Here is a 24,373-nt window from a genome sequence, read left to right as displayed (position 1 = left end):
CCACTTTAAAAATTGCTCTAGGTTTGAGGAAGAGAACTGCAATTAAGCATTCTCAGGCAGTGGATTTATAGCACAGCCATGCACTGAGAGCTCACTTCGTCTGCAGATATTGACAAATTGGCTCTGACTCTTGCCCTTACTGCAGTAGCACTGCAGCCAACAGAACTATGCGTGTAAATGTTGAGACATCGGGCAGACCTCTCTTATTAGGTATCCTGCTTTTTTTAGTGGGGGCCAGGCTTCTAAAGAAGCACATGGCAGAACTGAAGGAAAATTTTCTTGCCAAGACTCGAGTTATGCTATTTGTAAAAATCTTGATATGAACAAGCAAAAGGAATTTGCTTGAACTCTCTGGAATTCATACCTTTTATGCCTGTAATTGTTGGATTGTTACTACTCTGTATCTGGGAACCTGGTTCTGCCGAGGGCTCAGATTCAGAGCCTGTAAGTTTGTTCTCTTGTTTATGGAACATCTTTTCTGATTGTGTCTTCCAGCAGCCCCATTGGAAATCCCATTCCTCCAAAATACTTTGGATTAGATTCTTTGCTTAGGTAACTTGGCAGAGGATCATGCCATTGCTGGAGCTCTGACAGTTGATATGAACAGAGGGTAAGCACATTTAGGTGCTTTATTTCCCCGAGTTAAAAAAATAATAATAACTTCTTAACAGTTCATTGTTGTAAAACCTCAAAATCTGTGGGCCATTTTTGGCTGCAGCTTCCATAATGATGGAAAAATGTACACAGCTGCAGAAGTGTGAGGACTGAGTCCTTCATAAATATTCTTGAATATTTCTTTCTGTGTATTTGACCATCAATAAATTTTTCCCTCATACAGATTCTGGTCCAGTAGTCCCCATATTTCATTTGTAATTTGAGTCATATGCCGCTTTCCTAATTTTTTGTCTAGTCATTTTAAATATCTTTATATGGTATTCAGACAACAACAGCAAATCTTGTAGCTATTATTATCTTTGCAATTTCCCCTGAGTATTAGCAAAGTCTACATAATGCAGAGTCCATCCACTACTTCAAAGTTATTGCATTCCAAAGCTATTAAAATGAGAAGCTTTTATTTGAGATGTCTTTTAATTTAACTGTGAGGATGAAGCTTATTTCTCAGCATTTTTGAAAGGTAAAAATAAATCTAGAAGACACACACAAATGCCATGCTTGAAAAATAACAGTATTCTGGCAATATGTTTGAATAGAGTCGATCATTTACAGGGGTATTTTATACGCAGTATCTCTGTTCAGGAAAGAGAGTCAAGTAATTTCCATTACTGAAACTATCTGAAATCTCGTGTTCTGTAAGGCCAAGGACAAATATTCAGAAAACAAGGTTAAATTAAGATTGAAAAGCTGAAGTTCTCAAAATGGCTCTTTGATGTCTCATTTGGGGCAACTAAGTTAAAAAATTCTGAAGATGCCTCATATCAGTGCTAAGTAAGTGAAATTCAGAAAGTGCATACGGAAAACTAGATCCATTAAGATCTCCTCAGAATCTTTAATTATTTACTTGCTTCACTTAGGATGAGGATTTCAGCGCCTGGCTTTAAGCTACCACCACTGTCTAAAATTCCTGCCCTCATCTGCCTGCAGTGATAGGATGCTTTCATTAATCTGTGGCATTTTGTCACGTGAAAATCTCAGATACTTGCTTTACTTCATTTCATACCCTCTTAGCACTTCTGAAGATAATGTCAACCAAGTCTAAATCACTGAAGGTTTCCTATGTCATAGGATACACAGCTATGATGTATGTAATAAAGTATTTGGGTAGTCACTGAGGTAGTCCAGCCTGGTTATGGAGAAGCAGATAAGCACTGTACTTATTTTATTCATGACACATTTTTATTCACATAATACTTATTAAGTAAACTGAGGAGTAAGTAAGTAAAGTAAGTAAACCAACAAAAAGTTGGTGCAGGCAACAAGACAACACCAAGGCTGTATGAAATATACACTATGAATCAAAGAATATTCCTGTCCTACCAAATTTGGCCTGTACCTGGTCTACCAGTCTGATCTTGCAAGCATCTTCTTTCAATACTGGTCCTTAGAAAGGGAAGTTCTGAAGTAAGAAGCTCTAAAATGGCTTTTTTTTTTTTTTTAATCTTTTGTCTGGCATTTAAGCAAGCAGAGATCACAGCCTTTATTGCTTTTCCTTTCAAATGCAGAACAGCCTACTTTTCTTCTCCAATATTCATGTTATTGACACAAAATAAGGGAAAAACTCAAATTCCTGTCTAATGAGAGATAGCAAGATCAGTCCACTAAACATCAGTGCAGAGTGACAGGACAGAATTTTCCTCACGTTGCAGAATGCTGATGCTTTTCTGAAGACTTCTGCTTCCAGTCACGAATAGTTGGTTCCTATCACTTCCAGAATTACGTGCAGTGTTAACTGCTGCTTCATGGCCATTACTGTTGAGTCTGCAGAAAACTCAGATCTTTTTGCTGACAGCATAAAGCATAAGACTGCAGTGTCATGCAAACAGTTTCTCAGCTTGTCTTTGGGGTTTGGTTTTGTCTTATTTTGCTCTGATTTCTTATAATCACTAGAAGAGTCTTATCCTTCTCTACTTCTTTACCTTTTAAAGAAGATGCAATCAACTGAATTCACTCATCATTAATTTAATCTCCAAGATGTTCTCAGGATGTGACAATCTCATCAACTCCACATTCCACAGCAGCCTTGCCTTTCACCTTACTCATTCTTTGGTGTGGCTGTTCGATGACTGGAGCAAGAACTACTTGTTCATGTATGGAGTCCTTAATCATCAAGCATTTAGAGCAGAAATTCTAGTATTTTACCTTTAATAATACCCAGTGACCTTGCACTGGGTGTTAGAGCATTTCATCTTGTTCCTACTCATCTACTAAAAGTTCATTAGTTCTTCTTGTGTAACAATCATCTGATACTCTTCCATTTTGCTTCTCAAATTTGTCATCCTCAAATTATTTGTTTCTTCCATGTGTAAAAAAGAGAGACCAAAAAAGAGCATTTTAGGGTATGACCATATATCTTCATGCCAGCTGTGGCTCCCGTGCCATAAACTCTTTGTCACGGCTACTTCCAGCACCCAGCACTTTGCATTTTATCATGCACATCTTCTGAAAGATCAGGAGTTTGTGTATCTTCCTCCACTTCCTGAGCTGTGAAATTCCCAGCTGTGCATAGCTAGAGCAGAGCCAGGTGAATGGCTGATTTACTCTGTCCTGCAGATGATTTGCTGTATCCATACAGTGCCAACCAGGTTTGTGTAAGGAGCTCAGTAGGAATCTTCAGACCTCTAGATCTCTTTTCAATTAGGCTTTTCAAAATCAAGTAAATTTCATAGATCTCTGGTGCTCTTTTTTTCTCTTTGTGTGATCATCATTTTTGGTGCTGTTCCTGGTGGCAACATATCTTCAGGGAACAAATACTGTGCCGTATCTTGGTTCTCTGTAATACTGCTTTTTCTATCTTCCTTAATCCCCCTGCCAGTTTTTGTATAGCCAACATTCTTTAACAGAAGATGAATCAAGAAGATTCACAACTTCACAAGATATGAAAGTCAGCAGAGGTCACTGAGAAATGCAAAAACTCTTCTTAAGCATAAACTGAGTACACAAAAGCTGGCAGCACCTTTTGGAATTAAAAATCTTCACAGCACAAATGCAATTAATGTGATCACAAAGTAAGAGCCACATCAACATCTGTAAATAAAATATGATGTGTCACAGACCTAGGTAACTAATAGGAGATGTTTGGGGGACTGAGACTCAGAGAAGATTAATGTCAGCAATAGGAAAAGATGGCTGGTTGTTTTGCTTTTGAATAGAGCTCTGACTGAGATTTTTCTGATGTGAGAATCGTGATGTGGTCTAGCACAGACCTTACTCAGAATTCTGCAGAAATTCTGTGGATGCCCAACTTGCAGGATTACATCAGGTACACAACACACCTGAACATAAACAACTGCATCTGCTTCTCTAGCAGCGATTTGGAGATTTGTAGGCAGAAACCTGGCTAAGTCATAGAAAAATCTATAAAGACACTTTCCCCTTGACTGAAGTTCTGGGCTCAGGTTCTAGCTTTCATTTCAGCTGAAATGTAATCTTACATATAGAAGATACAGAGAAAGATAAAGAAATATCCTCTTTCTCCCATAGCTGTGACACTCTTGACCATGGCATCATCAGACATTTTTCAGGCTGCCCATTGTCACTTCTGCTCTTTCCTCTTCAAATACGTTTTATAGGTGTATTCTCTGAAATTCATGCCAGGCAAACATAAAAAAGTGGATTGTAGCTTTGCTTACTAGGGTTTGTTTTTTGGGGGCTTTGTTACTCTTTTTTTTTTTTTTTCAGAAAGAGTGCAGACTCTAAAGAAGAAAAAGCTTCAAATTACACCTGACAGTTTTAATGCTTTTGTAACTATTTTAATAAAAGCTGTTGTGATTTCACGTAGATAACATCCTATAAAAACAGCTAGGTGAACTGAGAAAATAATGGCCACAGCTTTGCAAAACTTTACTTGCAATTTAAAATAATTTGGGTGATGGGGAAAATGTGTCTGACTCTGAAGATTACAAAGTGTTCCAAACTACATTAAATTCACAATTGCTGAATCTCTGCTTTTGTGCAATACAGTGGCAGTAATTTCTACTTTAATAGCTGTCAAGGGCAGATTAACATCAAGTACGGAGAAACTAGGCAAGACACCTTTTGCAAGTAAACATCTTGCAATTTTTTCTCATTTGCCAGAACAAAATATGTAGTTTACAATATACACTTAGTTTGTATTCACAGGCTTAGCATATAATATTATTACTGGTATGATAACAGGGTAGTATCTTTTACAGTACCAATATTTTAACTCTGAGACTCATTGGAGAAGTCAGGCAGAGGACTTTAATGACACATTAAAGGACTCAGGAAAGAAACTAGTAGCATTTTACAGCACAAGGAGTGGCACTCTTGTCATTTGACCCAGGACTTAATCAACTGAATCAAACTGCGTCACTTTTCTTTGTACGTGATCTAGAATTACAGCACTTTTTATCTGTGCCATTTAGATAGAAAGCTTGACAGAAAAAAAAAAAGAAAAAATCATCCCGTCACACTGAAGAGAATTGTCACCAAATCCTTAAAACCTACCTGAAATGTCATCTCAAATTGACTGTAAGCAGCCCATAGCTACTTTTCAAAAGTAGTATTTCTGATCAGTTGTCCTCCTCTATCCTCACCTTCGAGTGATTTTATCTAGGATGTAGTAACTTCTACAGTTCCTTACAAGCATCAACAGGGAACAGAGTAATATTTACTGCTTCATCTGTACCTAGTAGGCAATATGTAGAAGAAGGAAATTAGTTTGGTTTGATATCCTATGTTGTTGACAGAGGCATGTCAGGAAGTTTTTATCGCCTTATTGTGTTCTGGGCACTTAGAAACTGGTGTTTTTTGTGGTTTTTATTTTTTTGTTTTGTTTTGTTTTTCCAAAATCCAGGAAGTTAGTTAGGCTACTTAATTAAAATTACTTGAGTACTCTTCCAAGAGATTTTATCTTTCCTTTTTATTTTTATTTTTATTTTATAGTCTTTGGCTGTCTCTTCTATCCTCCATGAGTTTTCAAAGATACATGCAACACCTGGAAACAGGTCAGAGTTTGCTTGAGCTAGTTCCTGAACCACTTCAGGAAGCAGATGAAGAAAGAGTGAATGTATTTCTTATCTAAATATATCTCACCTCTTTCTTCAACTTACAGTCTGTTCAAAATATAAGTTACAACAAATTAGTATCAGTGGAGTTAGAGTCAAGAAAATTAAAAAATAAAATGTAATCATAGATTACATTTGAAGTCATCTATCAGCAGATAGATGAGCAGTAGCAGAATACAGATACAGACATCATCAGATACCAAATGTAGACCCAAAAGACTTAGGGGTCAGAAATTTTGCCTCTAAAAAAGTAATTAATTATCAACTGAAAACCATCCAAATATAATACAATAATATTTGCAGAAAATATTTTCTAAAGAGCTTTTGTCTTCAGGGATTATTTCCAGCTCTGTCATTAACCCTTCACAGATGGCTATAATACTTGGTTCTTGATGAGGTACCGACATCCTAACAAGCAGTCCTCTCTTTCTGGAGAAGAAAATAGATGTATGGACATTAAGTAATTTAGATGCCACTTAATATGAAATAATTGCTAACATACAGTTTATTCAATGTAATAATTGCTTTTCACTTTCTCCATTCAGGTCGGGTAAGAGTACTTGGCTCTTTTGGATGTCAGGATGTTACCAAGTCCTGAATAAATCTGCGGTAAGATCAACTATAGACAGTCCCTGGCTTCCAGCAGTTGGCCTACAGGCTCTGCTGGTCCTCAGTCCTCCACTGTTGCCACAGCCTACTGGACCTTTTCATTGCTTTTGAAGTGGGATGCTCCAAGCAGACCTCAAGTTCTCTGAGTCAGTACAGACATATCTTTTTCTGCTGTGGAGAACAAAAAAAAACTTGCTTTCATCAGACACTCTCTTACAGTCTGCCACTAAACTAAGCTCAGGAACAGCCTATAGCACGGTAAGGAACCTCCTAAGTACTTAGGTTGCTCCAAAATTAATACCTCCTATTTATTTCCATGAAAACAACAACAGATACAAAGAGCAGTCCCTTTTGATGTAGCTGCAGATTAAGGACCCCTTTATAACCAAATTTACAAAGACTGCTTACCATATTTATACAAATAGCATAGCTTCTTTTCAACTCCATAATAGCCAAAGGCAGACATCAATGGAAACAGAATGGTGCTGCCAACTACAATGAACTTTGGATTGGAACTTGCAAATTTTTATACAAGGATCTCAGAACCTTTTATAATGAAGGTCTGTGTCTACCACACACACGTACCACTGCTCCTAGCTTAGATCAGATCCTACACTAAGTTTAGCTACTACATTACCAAAGACAATATTTGGAAAGTAATCCTTCCTTCCCTTTTACAAAAACAGGTGTAATCAAACATCATAAATGAAACTCTGAGCAAGGGAAGTAAACACTTCTTGAAATAATAGCACACATTACAGCAAACAGTAATTTAACATTTTATAATTCCTTTCTTTTTTAAAGAAATAATTATATACACTTCACCATCTTCAGCAGTATTAAAGACATTATAATTTAAGATAGTATTAATTAATAAATCATAGTGGTAGAACAAAGTGTTGCTAGTATTATCCTTAGCCTGTGGTCTGGGAAAAAAAAGGTTTATGATGCTTCTTTAACATTTTCAGAAAACTCATATTTTTAAAATATTTTATAGGCTTAAATACTGATAATTCTCTATTTGTTTCTTCAGCAACACTGTGAAGTAATGTCTTTGCCATCCTTTTGAACTACATAACAATAATTATTTAAAATTATATCAGTCAAATTGCACTTAAAAATATGAGACTGAGTCCCTAATAAATCTTTCTGTTTTTTGAAGTAACCCAGATAAAATTAACTTTGCTAATCTTGACTTGTTTTATTGTACCCTCTCTCTCTCTTCTTGTGTATAGAATCTATACAACAGAAAGTTAAGCAATCTTAGCTACAGTCATTGCTACGCCTCTTCCATAAAACTTAAAGTGAAATACTGGTATAATTAAACTGATGGGAATGCTTGCTCTGATTTCAGAGAATTAAAGAGAAAATAAGTGTTTCCTGAAATACAGTAATGTCTCCACAATAAAAATTTGTATTTACATGAAAAGCACTGGTAATACTATTTAGGAAATCCAATAATTGAAGTGTTATATGCAAAAAGCATATATAAGAGTCTCTAAAAATGTGACTATTAATATAAAGTCTAAATTTTATTATTTCAATTAGATGTGGATTTATCTTTTTAATCCATGCTAAGAGCACTATCTAATGTTAGAAAGGAAAGAAAAATGAAGTGTAATTTACTCACCTGGAACCATAAGGGAAATGTTAACTATTAAGGTACATAATGTAATTCCATTACATAAAACATTTTCAAGGGACTGTGGGACTTCTACTACTGTTGTGAAAGTGCTGTGGGACCTTATCACTGAAAAAGAGCAGCTGAGCCACAGATCTCACCTAGAAGTGAGCAAGTCCCTAGTCTTCAGTGATTCAATTTACTTCATGCAGCAGCAGTCTTGCTTCAGACCACTGAGCTTTTCAAAATGTGCAAAGTTAGGCACACAGCTTTTCACAGAACTGATACCTCCAGTCTAAGTTGCAGAATCACAGTGAACGTACCTATACCAAGATATGTGCACTGCTTTACAACAGAGTATTAGTTCTGACCTGCTCTAGTTTTATTCACATAAATGCATTATTTCAGCAATCTACATACCATTTCTTTTATGAATCAAATTTTATTATAAAAATATAACTACCAACTTAAAAACTGTATTTTAACATCTTTCCAGTTTTGTCACCAATATCTTCAAATGTCAGAAGAATTCTAAAAAAATTCTTTTTGATTTAAGAAATCACAGAATTGCAGGCATTGGAAGGGATCACACGAGATCAAGTCCAGTCCCCCTGCCAAAGCAGCTTCCCTACAGTAGGTTGCACAGGTAGGCATCCAGATAGGTCTTGAATATCTCCATAGAAGGAGACTCCATCACCATTCTGGGCAGCCTGTGCCAGTGTTCTGTCACCCTTACTGTACAGAAGTTCTTCTGCATGTTAGTATGGAACTTCCTATGTTCAAGTTTTAGGTCATTGCTCCTTGTCCTATCACTATGCAACTGAGAAATGCCTGGCCTCACCCATTTGCCTCCCACCCCCCTTTAGATACTTATAGACGTTTATCAGATCCCCTCTCAAGTCTTCTTTTCCACAGGCTGAACAGACCCAGGTTACTCAGCCTTTCCTCATATGGGTGATGCTCCAGGCCCCTAATCAGCTTTGTGGGCTTCCACCGGACTCCTTCTAGGAGATATCTGTGGTTTTTTTTCAACTGGGGAGCCCAGAACTGGACACAGTAGTATAAATGTGGCCTCACCAGGGCAGAATAGAGGGAGATGATCACCTCCCTCAATGTGTGGGCCACGCTCTTTTTCAACTTGTTTTTCTTCTGATTTTCAACTAGACTTAAAATGTAGACCTTAAGTCTGAGGACACTTGTCACTTATGGCAGCACTGTATTTGGGGACATATCAAATGAATGCACCTTCAAGTTTTCACATTAATTTTAATTCTTTTCCTTTCAAACAAGCTCCATCACGATAAGCTTTTGAGTAACTTTAGTGAGTTGAAAATATTTGAAGACACACAATACTTACATCCTAGCTCCTAAATGCAGTGATTGCTGTAAACTCTTATTTATGAGATGAATGGTGTTATATAGCCACAAAATTGCATTTATTCTTATCCTTACTGGTTCAGGAATGTTGACTGTCTGGTAGTGAGGTCAATTTCCATCATCTCCAAATCCTGTAGAATAACTGGACTTTCTGTAAATAAACAGCACAATGTCATACCTGGGGTTCTTCACCACAGGAGGATATTTCAGCTTCTCTGAAACTGATATCAACTTATTCTTCATTTACTTTGGAAGGGGACTGGGAAGGCATGATGGAATAATAGTCCCTCGAGGTTACAAAGTGCCTTTGGAAATCCCGGAAATCCCCCCTCAGCCTTCACAATAAACAACTTTGGTACAGAACCTTTGAGACTCTGGATAAAGATCAAGATATCATCTGGGCAACTTCAGAGATTGTCCATCTTTATCCAATCACCTTCTAGTTTTCAAGGTGTGCATGGACTATTCTATTACTTTCAACAAAATTTGTCTTCATTGTCCTTATCACTATCTGATTTTGAGTGTTTCCCTTGTCATCACTGGCAGACACATTGCTCTCACTTCTGTTAAAATAAAATAGAAGTTATATTCTTAAGTGGACCAATGCTATTTTGAAGGCCTGGGATTGTGAGACCTTCTGCTTCAAGTTTTCTGTCCAACTTTGTACAGAATGTAATCCACACTCCAGTTCTTCACTCACAAAATAAAGCTGTGATACCTTCTGTCTTGCAATCTTGCCTGTTCAGTTCCTCCAAGAAAGAAGTACTCCAAATATTGTTAGCACAGTGCCTAGCCTACTAAAATAGCACACATGTTAAATAATCAGATCATCCCCATCCCTTTTCTCCTGAAATGTAACCACATATATAAAGGGGGGCTTCTCAGCCCCTCCCTCCATTCACAAGTGACTGGTCATCCCTCTTCTCTGACCCCTTTCACACAGCATTTGAAGTCTCCAAAGGTAGACTGGCAAGATGGGTGGCCCTCAGACTGGATGACTGAATGTATAACTCTTGTTCTGTCTAAAACAGTAAGTAAAAACAAGAGTAAATGAATGCTGGCATTAAGCCTAATGCTCTTGAGGGGATTGGAGTTCTAACAAAGACTAAATCCATGCTGGAACCTGGCCTAAAACTCTTAAAAAACACTGAGACGTGGAGGTGGACGTTCAGGGATGCAAAGCTGCAGGATTACCTCCTATTTTTACACTTCACTTTGTTATAAAATTATGGAAGAAAATGAAGCTTATGTCAGAAATGATTTCCTAAGTATGAGAGGAGTCCCATGGGCTTTGTTTCATGGTACCATGTGTTCATTTTTTGATGTGATTACACATTATGCTCATTATACCTAATAAGCAATAACTGCATTTTAATATTGCTCTATAACAATTCAGTGGAGCATTGAATCTTACAGGAAAATTACATCCTTAAGCATTTAAGGAAATCTTTAATGAGGCTTTTCATTTGCTTTTGAAATTTTCATCAATGCACACATCTCTAGAAGGAAGTCTGAAGCCAACATTTAGAAAGCACTTGTTATAAAAATGGGTAAAGCTTGCTCAGTGTAATGATAGCTGCTTGTGAAGGTCAAGGAAGAGAAAACTGTGCAGGGTGGGAAAGAGAGCCTCTGAAGTAAAATTTAAGTGCTGCAGGTCATAGTAGTTGATGACATTCGTCACCTCTGATGAAACTCCTGTTATGTTTACCACATTGTCAGTATAATTTTTATGGATCTTTGCTCTCTGGCACAAACCATCGTGTACTGATGCTGAAACAGGTGAAATAGGGCTACCTTTCTGGCTATGTAGGCATACATTCTAGCACCTAGAATATAGGAGTCTGGTTACTGCAAAATGGGTGTGGGCCTTGTGATCACAGCAGTAGCTGAGCGCTCCTCTGGATGCTACTAACAGGGTGGCTAAGGACACCTCATCTTCTCCCCAGCATTGCGTGCTTAGAGCCATAGGGGAGTAGCTCTCCTTTCATCAGCAGCTGTGTTTGTTCCAGTCAAGAATGTCATCCAAGGAAAGGCAAATGACCTACTTAGTCGTTCTTGCTCAAAGAAAAACTGAAGATGCCTGGCAGGGTGCTGAAGTCACCCTGCTTACCTATGCTAAAGTCATACGTTCAACATCATGGGATCTGGCATTCTGAATTCAAATCCCTTTACAGTGCTTCTGGGACGTTGCCAGCATCCATTAGGTGCTTATTTTTGGTTGACACGGAAGGGGAAGTACTTGTAGTGTGTATGTGCAAATAGTCTGTCAAGTCATAAGGCTGGGATAGAAAATATTCTGTCTGTCTGGAGGGAAGTAGAAACAGGGACCAGGAATTTGCTGTAAGTTTTACTGCTCTGCAGCAGAAGTGGGATTTTTCAGTATGTGTTTTGTGCATGACACAGGGATTTTGCTGCTATGTTTTACAGTATCTGAGGATTAGAAAGGCTTTTCTTGTATGAGTTACTTTCTGTGTCTCTGGAGAAAAAAAAAACATTTTGCAATGTATATTACAGTCCATGGAAATGGAAACCATTCACCCTGCATGTGCACTCTTGGGTGATTTTGTAATCTTTTACATTCCCCAGAGAAGGTATTTTTGAAGAGTTTGTGTGCTGCTAAGGATTCAGGTGGCACATTGCTGAAGATGTCCTAGACGTTGCTGAATGACATTCAATGGACAACACGTGCTAATGGAAGTCTGGATGAATTCTGAGATACCACTAGTTAGATGTCTGAAATTACCATGTACAAAAGTGAATTCATGTTCAGATCAGTGAAATACAGCGAACTATAAGTCCTTTACTAGCACAGGGTAATCACCATTTGTCAGTAGACAGAAGGCAAAAAGGCATTTCTATGTTTCCATGTCTCTAATACTGGCAATATATTTGCTGTCATATCAGAAAGAGGTGAATGGCACAACTTACTGCAACAGACTGAGTGCTTTCCAAAGGCTTTTAACCAGAATAATGGGAAACTGTATTTTCTCCACCAAATACCTCAAATTTAGAACTACCCTGAGCAGTTTTCTCTCGAGATTTTTCCACTCTCACAGTTGCCAGGTGAATACTCCAAAAACTTGAATCATAATGCTACCAACCTACAGATGATGTCTGGTTTCCCATGTGACCATATCACCAGTTCCCAGATTGCCCAGTCATGGAATATGAATCATAGAATCTTTGGAGTTGGAAAAGACTACTAAAATCATCTAGTCCAACCACCAATCCACTACCACCATGCCCACTAACCATCTCCTTTAGTAACACATATCCAGGCACTCCTTGAAAATCTTCAGAGACGGTGACTCCACCACCTCCCCGAGCAGCCGAGCCCAATGCCTCACCATTCCTTCTGAAAATAAATATTTGATTAAAAAAACATCCGGCAATCATTTGTATGAAAAATATGCTTTGTTATTAGGAATAAAGTATTACAGGAGCATTTGTGACTAAGGAGAAAAGGACAAGCTTCTGCTGGAGAAAAAATAAAAAAAAGTAATACCGAAAAAAGGTATAGAATCACCAAGGTTGAAAAAGATTTTCCAGACCAACTAGTCCAACCAACCACCTACCACCAATATTTCCTCACTAAAAGCCACGTCCCTCAGTTCCATGTCTCCCCATTTCTTGAATACTTCCAGAGACAGTGGCTCCACCACCTCCCTGGACAGTCCATTTCAGAGCCTGACTACTATTTCAGAGAAAAAACGTTTCCTAATACCCAATATGAACCTCCCCTGACTCAACTTGAGGCCGACCCCACACCTTCCTTTCAGGCAGTCGTAGACAGCAACAGGTCATTCCTGAGCCTCCTCTTCTCCAGTCTGAACCATCCCAGATCCCTCAGCCGCTCCTCATAAGACTGACAACTCATTAACAGCAAATACCAAGCTCAATCCAACCAAGGCTTAGAGCATTTCAGTAGAGCAGAAATGGTAGCGAACCAAAGCACATGTTAAAAAACTCAGGGCAAGCAGTTGTCTCTGACATAAGTGATGGCACGGGTCAGCTCCTTCCCCACACCCAGAAAACCCCACACCACCGAGCCAGCGCTGCAGCGCTGCCACAACCCCACCACACCTGACCGGCTCCGGAGCTTGGCTCGCCCCGCCGCCACGGCCCGGCCGCCGCGCATGCGCTCTATGTCGGCGGTTTCCGGGAAGATGGCGGCGTGGAGGGCTGCGCTGGTGGTGGGTGCCCGCGCTCCGCTGCGGGGACGTCTGCTCGGGCCGCGGCCCGCCCGGAGTCAGCGGCGCCCGCCCGGCTGGAGGATGGCTGCCGCCGCCGCCCTGCTTGGGGGAGGCTCGGTGGCGGCGTGCTACGGCGGCTGGGGGCGGCCGAGGGCGGGCGCGTTCACCGTCCTGGCTCAGGTGAGCGGCCGCTCCGAGGGCCGGCGGGGTGCCGGGCCTCGCTGCTCGGAGGCGCCTCGGGACGGCGTCGGGGCCCGGGGCTGGCCCGTGCTGCGCTCGGGGGGTGGGGGTGGCCTCAGGTGGGGCGGTGGTCCCTGGGGCTGCGGCCATTTGGGGCAGGAAGGGGATGCGGGCACAGGGTGGCGGGTCGGGCCGGTGGTATTTCGCACTAACTGATCCCGGCCCCGCTTCGTTAATGAGCACTTGGCCCTTTTCTGCAGTGGATTTTCGCCTTAGCGTTGCTCGGGTGCCTGGCCGCCCCGACGGCAGCGTGGTGGTTGTGAGTTCTCGTGGGCTGTGTTGAGCTGTCCTGTGTGCTGGAAGTGTCTCCTTTCGCCGTGCCTGGCTTCGGGCGCTGTGAGACAGACAGTAGGATACCTCTTTTCCCCTTAACGAAGAATATTTCACAAAACAGCACTTCCTTCTTTTATACTTCATCTGAAATGCATGACACGCAGCAGGTAGGATGGCATCTGGTTTGCTCAGTACCCTGCAGTGGACGTTGACATGTACCTTGTCTTAGAGTATCTCAACCACCCAGTTTGGGCTCCTGATCTATTTGCACCATTTACAAAATAATCTTATTTCACATATATGTGGGACTCTTTTGTAAGTAGATATGTAGGTAGGTATTTATAAAATGTGTTAATGCAGTGCATAATCATAGACTTCCAGCATGAATTGGTTTGAAAGGGACCTTGGAGCCTATCCAGTTCCAACCCTCTGCTGTGGGCAGGGCTGCCACCCACCAGGTCAAGCTGCTCAGGACCCTATCCAGCCTGGCCTTGAACACAGCCAGGGATGAAGACTCTTGAGTTGAAATGGTAAAGTTTTGGTGCTCTTGTGTTCTTGGGCTAGCTGCGACATAATGCAGTGACAGATCGAGAAGTACACTTTGTGTTGTTCTGAGGTAACTGAAAATCTGGAGCTTCTTGGCTTGATTCATTTTTGGAGACAGAGGATTGCTGGGCTCTGCACATGTTATGCGGTTTATTCAATTTGAACTGTCTAGTTTTCCGATAAAAAGATTATTGGATGTCCCACTGTAGTGACAGACATGTCTTGTATTCTGCGTTGCTGCAGTTAATGCTATGACCTGTTTAAAAGCACTTAGTGTCACACTCTATGTGAGCAGTTCCTAAGGGCAGTGAGCTGAAGGCAGAAGAGGCTTGTAAAAGCAGTGGGGATGGTGTGTCAGAACCAAAGCAGTGCGCTACATTTGTTTGAAGCGGTTCAGATACTGCTGGTGGCTTCTTATTATTCATTTAGTTTATGTAGCTGAAATTTGTATGTTTGTGTTTGCCATTAACATCCAGCTAGTTTCCACAGAACTAGTTAGGACACTTTCAGCTTTATACATGATTTATGAAGTTATTTTCTTTCTCTGTTTGCTGACCGAATGTTTAAAAAGGTATAAGGTATCTGTTGGTATAAGTCCTTATTTATGATGGGAACTCTCTACCGTACAAAAATGTTACAGCAAAAGCAGCGTAATCTTTTTTTATTTTCCCCTCAATCTGTGTAGATATAAAGCTGTAAGTTTATCTATGCTTCCTGGTTATCAGTGAAGCTGATAGAGACTGTGCTGGGAAAATCTGGATCTGTTTGTCCAACTGAAAGGAGCTATCAGCTTTTATAAGGGATTGGGTAGTGATGAGAGCCTTCGTTCTGCCAGTGTGACTTAAAATGTTGATTTTTTGTTGAAGTTCACTAAAAGTGTTAGTAGGAACAACAGAAGAAACACTTTTACCCACCTTAGCTGGGTCAAAAGTGTACACACTGCACTGTGCGCTGCAGTGATGCCTCAGGAGTTGCTTTTCCATGACTCCATTGAATCATGGTCAGACATGCAGTGTCATAGCTTGCAATTTGTGATACTGAAGTGGAATTGCATGTCCTAAAGCTGCTGGAATCCTTTGGTTAAAACATGCTGTTTTATCACCAGTCAGCTTTGCAGTTTCTACTACCTGAGTAGTAGATCAGGGTCAAGCATCAAGTACACAGTGCAGAGCATACGAGTGAATCTGAGATGGCTCACATCAGGAAACTGTGCCATCTATGCTGGGAACTTGCCAAGGGACTGTAGCTTTGCACTCATGCTCACACATACTACAAATGGCAGCTCTGAGCTGCACGAGGCTGCCAGAGGCATCATCTCCTGCCCCTACTGAGGGTTTTATTGGACATATTTAGTTCCTGGTTTCAGAAAGGGTAACAGAAAGTTGATTCACTCCTGGGAGGAATGTAGCATTTGGTGCTACAGTCTGTCACTGTTTCCAAATGAGAATAAAGTTGTTACCAGTACTTGTGTGAAGTTTTAAGGTGCGTGAAGTCCGGTATGTTTGTTGCCTTTAGAGGTGATTGTGTTGCTGGGAGTCAGCATCAGTTGGTGGTTAAATATTCGGTACTACTTTCCTGAGCTGAAGTGGAATGCTTGTCCTCCAGAGATCCTTTCCAGGCTCAACCATTCTGTGAACTTAACCAACAGCATTCTTCTCTGTTTTTGCTACTGGTTTCTGTTACGTGATCCTGCTATGGTTCTTCCAAATGAGAAGAGACCCAATTCCCATCCTGGTGGTCTTAAATTGCATATTAGTTGTGTTTGATCATACTGAAAATGTTGTGAGATTTCTACTCTCTTAACAATGGAAGATAAACCACTTATGTCTTTTTTAGTGTCTGATATTTATGAAATTCTCATTTTATTAAAATGTGTTTATTAAATCAGAAAATAGATTTTATGTTTGAAGGAGGGGAGGGAACAAGATACAGTAATCTCTTTGAAGTGTGTTAAGATGTATGGAGTGTTTCACCCTTCTCCAGTTTTCTAATGTTAGCAGTTGCTAAGTGAAGACATGTATGGCAGTGGTGATTCAGTGTTATAGGAAAACGCTTATTCCAAACAATTGCAAAATATTTGTACCGATCAGAACTTGGTTCATTCTTGGTCTGCCTGTGTAACCATGGCAAAACTTGTTTTGAAACTATTGCCTGACACTGTTTAAAAAATGTGGAGCAATGTAAAGGATTCCCTGAACAGCAGTTTTGTTCTGGGATGATGATCTTGGTTCTGATACAGTGGTAAAGACAAAACTTCCCACTGGGGGCCTCTCCACGAACCCAGGGGCCATATAGAGAGCACCACAGTTCATAGCAGAAGCTATAGGGACTGCTTAAATCAAATATAGCACAAACTTTGTCAAGGTTGTGGTAGAAGTACTTCGGAAGCTGACAAAAATTAGTTGGAAAGCTCTAAGATACTCTCTGTGTGTCTTGGTTGTGCTTTGAGCCTCCAAACAGCTCAGTGCTGAGATGGATTAGTTTCAGACAGGTTCTGGTATATTGTATTTTTGTTTTGACTTGTGTAAACTTTCCAGTCCAAATCAATAGGTGATTAGCCTCAAATATGTTACCTTTTTAGCTTATTTTTATTTGATTAGTCAATTCAGGCATAGACATGAATACCGTATGATAATATTGTCAATTCCACTTGTTACTTCCAAAAGGCATCAGTTGTGTGCATGTCAAAAGCAGCTTTTTGTTTAAATTATTTGATGCAGTTTTGTTACAGTAGTAGAAGGAAGAAGTACGTTGCTCTCTGCTTCTGATGGTTTTTACATACCCTGTGTAACCTGGCCCATTTTGACTTTAGCTCCGTTTACACAACTTTTAGCCCACAGTTCCTCACTTGCTACATTTCTAATTTATTTTTTAATAGTTTATATCTAGGGAGATACAATGTGCATAACAGCTGCATGTAGAAGGTTGTTGGAATTGGTAGATAGAACGTGTATGTGCATCATCTGGATTCAGTCACCAAATAGGAAAAAAAAAACACAAAGCAAAATAATGTATTTTGTTATAGGAACCACTGCTTGGTTGTAATTCACGTGTAGGTGCTTTAAACTGAGAGGCTCGCTGGCAAATCTTGCTGGAATGGGAATTTTAGTGGGGGTTTCTTTGCAAACTGATTTAAAAGACTGGTTTATGCAAAGGAAGAACGTTGCTGTCAAGATGAGGTGGCCTGATAAATATAGAACTCTGGATATAGTTGCATAAGGATTTGTAGTGATGTATGGAATTGCCTGGAGGAATCTGGTTCTAAAATAAAACCAGAGTGAATATATATGGCCTAATCTGAGAAATAGACAAGAAGGTTCTTGTGATTTGACACAAAACAAATCGCTTGTCTTTGTTTGATCAAGAATCCTAGCGTAGTTTTTGTGTCCTAAGAATTAATTTGTTTGTTTCTGAGTCTTTATTCTATTGGAAATTGAGAATGCAATACCATGTATGACAGCTGGCTGGTATGCACACAAAATAAAACTAAGCTTGTATTATAAAAGTATGCAGCATAAGCCTTGATAGAATATTCACACAAAGGTTTTTAATTCATATGAAATATGCTTCTTGGTGATGGTTTGCAGACCTCAGGGAAGCCTCCTGCTTCAGTTCAGCTGGTGGAAGCCTGACCACATGGCTGGATTGTCAGTGCTTAGTAAAACCTGTCTAATGAAACAAGACTATGTAAAGGTGGTGGAAATTACCATTACTGTAGTGACTTGGAGTCACTCTTTAAGTAAGGATTATAATTATAAGAATATAATTATAATGAAGAATATAATTACAATCCATCCCTAACTCGGTGCCTTGACATCTTCTCACTGAAACACTGGCAAAGCCAGCAGCCTTCAGGTGGGCTCCAGGTTTGCTCCAAGAGCTTCTGAAACACCTGTGTTTCTTTACAGCAGGGCCCAGGGCAGGGAGGGCCTTTTGTGGATGTATGGTGAGTGCAGTCAGTGTTCTTGTCAGCACGGGCAGCATCCCTCTTACCGGCTTCATGTTCTGTTTGCTGCTGTATCTTTGCTGCTATATTTACTATCCTGATAAATACTGCGTGGCATATTGTCTCAGAACTTGATGAGACTTTAACTCATCATGAAATCTTTCTATTTTTGAAAGGAAATGAGCAGTCATACTTATCTGGGGTGTCAGTAGTTTGTGTTTATGCAAGACATTTGAACACAGTTGTGTGTCTTCTCACACAAGTATTGCATGATTCACGTGATTACATGAAGGTTTTTATTCTCTACTGGGCACCTAGACTAGGTTTGTTTTTGTGCCTGTAAATACCTTGATAACATTGTTTCCTCTTAATTCATCTAGAATGAATAAATTTCAGTTAATAGTGTATGCTAAAAATGCATTTTAAAACAACATTGCTCTGGTAATTAAGTGTTAATAAATATGTGAATCTCACCTAAAAGGAGAGCAATTTGGAATTATATTAACAGCTCAGCCACCCCTATTTTTTGTTGTTTTTCTTTCCTCTGAAAGGTACTTCAGTCTTTCTGAACTGTTTCTCTTGTGCAGCCAAACAGAGTAACCCTAGCTACCTCTTGTTTAATTCTGTATCTCTGTGTTATGGAAATACTGTATGTATCAGGTGTCCACTAAGCAATCTAAATCAATAACCGAGCTATTAAATATATCACAAACATCATTCTCCGCATTAGTGGCATACAGGCATTGTCATGTTGTGTGCCCAAAATAGAATGTGATATAGGGAGTATGGAATCTGTAGGGCCATGATGTTATAATTAATTATAGACTTAGATATTCCTTATGGATGTACATTTGTTTCGCAACTTTAAATATATGGTATCCATTTCAGCATTTTGAATGTGAGATATTTATATCCTGAAGTTTCTGGCTTTGAAATTATTTACATTTATTCCCTTCTCAGTATGCATAGAGATTCTGTACAGGTGTTTTCGTTCATACTAAAACAACACATCAAATGTAATCTTAGGGTTCAAGGTTAAAATTGAATTATCTTTCATTGGCTGTCACCAGTGAAATTTGGAGAAAGATGCTGTAACATCATGCACTGGGGCTGTTCATGCAATGGACTTCTCCTTATCTCCTGCACTGGGTACTTTCAGGTCACTCGTTTTCATTCTCTGTAATGTCATCTAATTTTCTTGTTACTGGTTCCTATAATTATGATACTTTACTTAACATAGGTAGGCTTCATCTTGTTTGAATAATATTCCAGAAAAACACTGCCTAAAATAAGCTGTAATAATGGAGAAAATGACATGAGTTGTGTACATACAGCAGGCTGTATATCCTTCCTGTTGCTCCTGATGGTTATCAGCGCTCTGTGAGCTGGAAGATAAGAAGGGAATGTTGCCAGCCTGAAACACCAAGGCAGCATTTAAATTAGTTCCTTAAGGTTTGTGTCCCGTTCAGCGTAGGAGAAATTTCATAAGTGACTGTCTTGCAGTGATGAAGTCTATATAAAGCAGTTGTAGCAGATGTAGCTAATAAATGCTGTCTTATCTGCACTGATCCCTTCCTTGCTTCTTTGCCAAATCAGCTGAGAAAGTCCTTAGTCAACCTCCAAAAACTGCAGACTATCTCTAGCAGAGACGAAAAATTGATACAAACTAAAGGAAGGCAGTATTTTCTGAAGTCATTTTTTCTTAGTCTTTCCTTTCATATACAGGACACATATATAGGATATATTAGACATTTTCTTTCATGAGGTCTGCTTTTGGAGACACTGCCATATTATATTAATGATGTATTAAATTATGGTGCAATGTTAAAAAATGCTGAGCTTCATATAAAGCTGTATGCATGTTTATACTAATTCTGTACGTTATACTTTATGCATGTATTATTAAGGATATGAATTATGCATATGTATAACACGTACTTAAAATGCTGAGCAAATACAAAGTTAAAAAATAAATATAGTAGGATGATAATGTAGTTAAGCTCTCTTTTATTTAAGCAATTTTACCTTAGAAAGTGTTGAAGACCTAAAACTATTTAGAGTGAGAGCTATAGGGAGGACTCAACACAAATTGCAAAATTTTAAGCAACTGGAGTGTGTTCAGAGAAGAGCAGTAAAGCTGTAAAGGGTGTGGAGCACAGGTCCTATGGGGAGCAGCTGAGGGAATGGAGATTGTTTAGTCTGGAGAAGAGGAGGCTCTGGGAAGACCTTATCTCTCTCTTCAACTGCCTCAAAGGAGGTTGTGGTGAGGTGGTGCTCCGCTGGCTGCACTACTGCTGATACAAGCCAGGATACCATTGGCCTCCTTGGCCACCTGGGCACACTGCTGACTTGTGTTCAGCCAAGCATTGGCCAACACCACCAGGTGTTTATAAACTCTTATTTGTTGTAAGGCATTATTATATAATCTACGTTTTTCAATAGAGAACGAGTGAGAAGAATTGGTATGTGCTTTAGTTGTTTGAATTAGATGAACTTCTCGTTCTTAATGCTTAGTTGTTCTTTCTGAGATCCCTTTCCACTTATAAGCAGCTTTTCTGTTATTTTGCAGTGTGTTGTGTCCACACTTAAAACATCCTGGGAAGTTAATAAATTAATTCATTTTAAGTGCTAATGTGTGTATGTCAGAGAACATAAACATTTGTTTCAGCGCTTCAAGACAAGTGCAAGATCTGGTTTCTCTTCCTGAAATGTTTGTGTCACTAATGTAATTTAGAGGAAGAATTAAAAAATATGAATTGCTGCAGTTGCATGTGAACATGTTTTAGCATAAAGTTAACAGTGGGAGAAATGCAGTCTTTCATGTTCTGGTTCTGTGGTTGGGCCTGGGATGTTTATAAGCACGTGAGAAACAACTGAGTAATGGAAATAGAGCTACTTAGGCAGCATGCAGATTCCATTGGTGCCTAGCTGAGTGAGCCCTACAATGTGCAGATGCTTTTCTTGTACTGTGGCTTGCTTTGTCTGAAATTAGTTCTTTCTAGCCCTCCACCAAATTATCTTGTAGTGCAAGCTGCTATTTTTTTCCTTATTTGTCTGACAATTTCTTAAGCTCTGCAAACTCTTTTCATTTAAACTTGGTATAGCCAGACATTTCCATTTGAAAGCTTTTCAGCAAAATATGTTGGGAATAATTTATGGTAGTTAGACTTGCTCTGTGGTGTGGTTAAAATGTGACTTCTATTTTGCCTTTTAAAGTAAATCAATTTCTGTATTTTGTGAGAGCTGGACTTAGGTTTTATAGCTTGGTGGCTAATGCATGTGTGTTACTGCTGCAGTATTTCTTTTCCTTCTCTGAAAAAAGAATTGTTCAACTTTTCACACAGTGCTGTAGTTAAGCAGTTGTGTGAAGAAGCTTGTGCTTGTCTTAAATTCTCCTTTATTTAAGCAATTTTACTTAAATATACTTAAGTGCTGAAGACCTAAAGGTAATAAACACATTTAGGCTGTGAGTTATGGGAAAGACTCAATGCAGAGAACAAGAATTGCAAAGCCTAAAGCCTCTATTATGTGTATGGATTGAAAGAAGTAACATTTGCAGCTCAGGTAAATGGTCATCATTGGCAATAAGCAGTGTAAAATGTATAAAATGACTTTTTCCTAGAATGCAGTGTTTTCTTTTATTCTGAATGTGCTTGTTGTATGTTCCTACTCAGTCTCCCAGAAAACCATTGTAGGAAATGGCTGATGTTTTTTCCCACTGCAGTTAAATTTGGAAAATTGGCTAGGTCATATTGCCAAATGGTGTTGCATTGTTTTTCTTAATTTTAAGATCGGTGTTCTTACTTCTTGACTTTGAGTACAAGATATAAAGGAAAGTATGAAAACTTCTGTGCACCAGAAATGCTGGTTGAGCACAAATTCGTATAGCAATAAATAGTGGATTCTTTTTATGAACACCTCTGTGTATTTTCATCTGCTAATATGCCATCTGTTTGCTGTATGTTCATCATCAGTGTCTCGTTGTATGTGTTGAAGAGGTTCCTGGATAATTCTTCTTCTTGAAATGACAGTCATGCATTCAAGATGTATTGTCAGTAACAATGAGTCATAGTCGGGCCCTGTGCTCTACAACACTCGAAGCAGTTGGTAATGTTGCGTTCACTCTGTACTCTCATTCCCAGAGGCAGGGGTTGGAGGTAGCACTTCCAGTGTATCTGAATACTGGTTCAAACAGAGCAGTTATACGGAGTACTGTGGCACAGACGACTCTTTTTGGACAAGTATTTGTGAGACTGTAGTTGTGAGCCTAGTGGGACATCTCTCTCACTTTATCCCCTCATTGCTGGTCAGTTTGATCTTCCTGGGTGGGGCTGGGAACTTTCCCTGCAGGACTTGTTCCTCATAGCAGGCTCTAATGATAAGATTGCTCAGAGGCACCTGGGTGTTCTCTCCTTTCCAAAGCCCCTGGATCAGGGAGCTCCCCCAGCATTGCTGCCAGCATGCATGGAGCTGCCCCACAGAGCTGCTTGCTGAGGGGGAATTGCTTTGCTGCAGAAGCAGAGGGACTGAGTTGGGATCTGGGTACAGCATTAGAAAGTGAAGGGTAATGGGAGGTGGATGCAGAGTGGCTCTGGTCCAGGCTGTGTAGGTCTTACATTCTGGATGTGTTGTGATTATATATGGAATCATAATATATAATGGAATCAGACTCTTTGGTATAGTTCAGTAGAGTTTGTGCTTGCGTGTCGTTGCTGTATTAGGCGATGTGTGAGATCTCACGATGTGACACGACAGAAATAGGCGTCAGCGGGATAATATCGGATGTGACGCGATAGGGCCCCTCCCCAGTGCGTCGTTTCCGGCAACATGGCGGGTCAACAGGAAGCGCCACATTGTCGATGCCACGCCGGCAATAGAATGCTGCGCATGCTTGAGGGCGTGGACACACAATGCATATAAGCGAGTGCTTGCAGACAATAAATGCCATTTGCTGCTTCACCACAGTGGTGTGAATGTGCAGTTATTTGGCCCTGACTGGTTTCAGTCAGTATCGCAGATCTCTTAACACAACAAATGGTGACCCCGACGTGATCGTGATCAACTGTGCGTGTGTTTGACATTGTCTGCAAGCCTGCAGAACTGGGACCGTGGAAGGCCGTGGTGATTGCGGTGCTTTTTCGCCTACTTGGCGTGCCCATGGCATCCCAAGTGCCTGTGAGGTTGGCGGCAGGCTGCCATGGAAGTCTGGAGTGGAGAAGGGCCTGTGAGATTGGCGGCAGGTCGCACTCTCAGATCGTGATATCAGCGCTGTGCTGGTGATGGAACAACTTATCAAGGTAATTCTTTCTTTTGCTAAGGATTACTGCAGCAAACATGCTCCTTCTAAGAAGAATGTCTCTAAGTTACTTTCCTGCCTTGTGGAGAAGGGCATTGTCTTCTCCCCATGGGATGTGCTCTGCCATGGTAAGTGGGATGCTATTACATCTGCCCTTGCACAACACTCAATGTTAGACCAAAAGACAAAAAATGGGGCAGAACTTAAGACATGGAGCTTGGTGCGCTTAAAGTGGTGAGGGAGGAGGGAAAGGTTGGTCTTGCTGTTCGCGATTTGATGGCTTTTGATCAGTTAAACAGAGAAAAAGGCGGCCCGAGGACTGCGTTTTCTTCTAGGAATCCTGAGGAGAACAGTCCTGCAAGTACGACTCTCGCTGTTGCTGCGCCTTCACCACCCGAGTTGCAGAATTTAGCTGAGGAAGTACTGCAACAACTCACAGCAGCCAACAGTTGGAGGACCTGTTGCAAGCGGATAATACCCAATGGCTGGAACCAGAGGCCCCCCTGCCATATCCTCACCAGCCCTTGTGTCCTTCCTTGCGCAATCTCTCGCTTCCACCTTCGCATC

The 24,373-nt window shown here is 40.2% G+C and overlaps 1 protein-coding gene across 1 annotated transcript in view; it reads left to right on the top strand.

Annotated features, from left to right (window-relative positions):
• The first annotated feature begins 13,457 nt into the window (after positions 1-13,457).
• Positions 13,458-24,373, top strand: part of MICU2 (mitochondrial calcium uptake 2) — a 137,239-nt gene continuing 126,323 nt past the window's right edge. Inside the window, exon 1 of the mRNA XM_065730106.1 lies at positions 13,458-13,685. Within this exon, the coding sequence (XP_065586178.1) occupies positions 13,458-13,685 (228 nt within the window). The remainder of the gene's footprint in view (positions 13,686-24,373) is intronic.

The sequence above is a fragment of the Cyrtonyx montezumae genome, unplaced genomic scaffold, assembly GCF_038088225.1.
Source record: "Cyrtonyx montezumae isolate F1298 unplaced genomic scaffold, pur_monq_1.0 scaffold_12, whole genome shotgun sequence".
NCBI lineage: Eukaryota > Metazoa > Chordata > Aves > Galliformes > Odontophoridae > Cyrtonyx > Cyrtonyx montezumae.
Note: the sequence above shows the minus strand (reverse complement) of the source record. Positions and strands in the feature narration are given on the sequence as shown.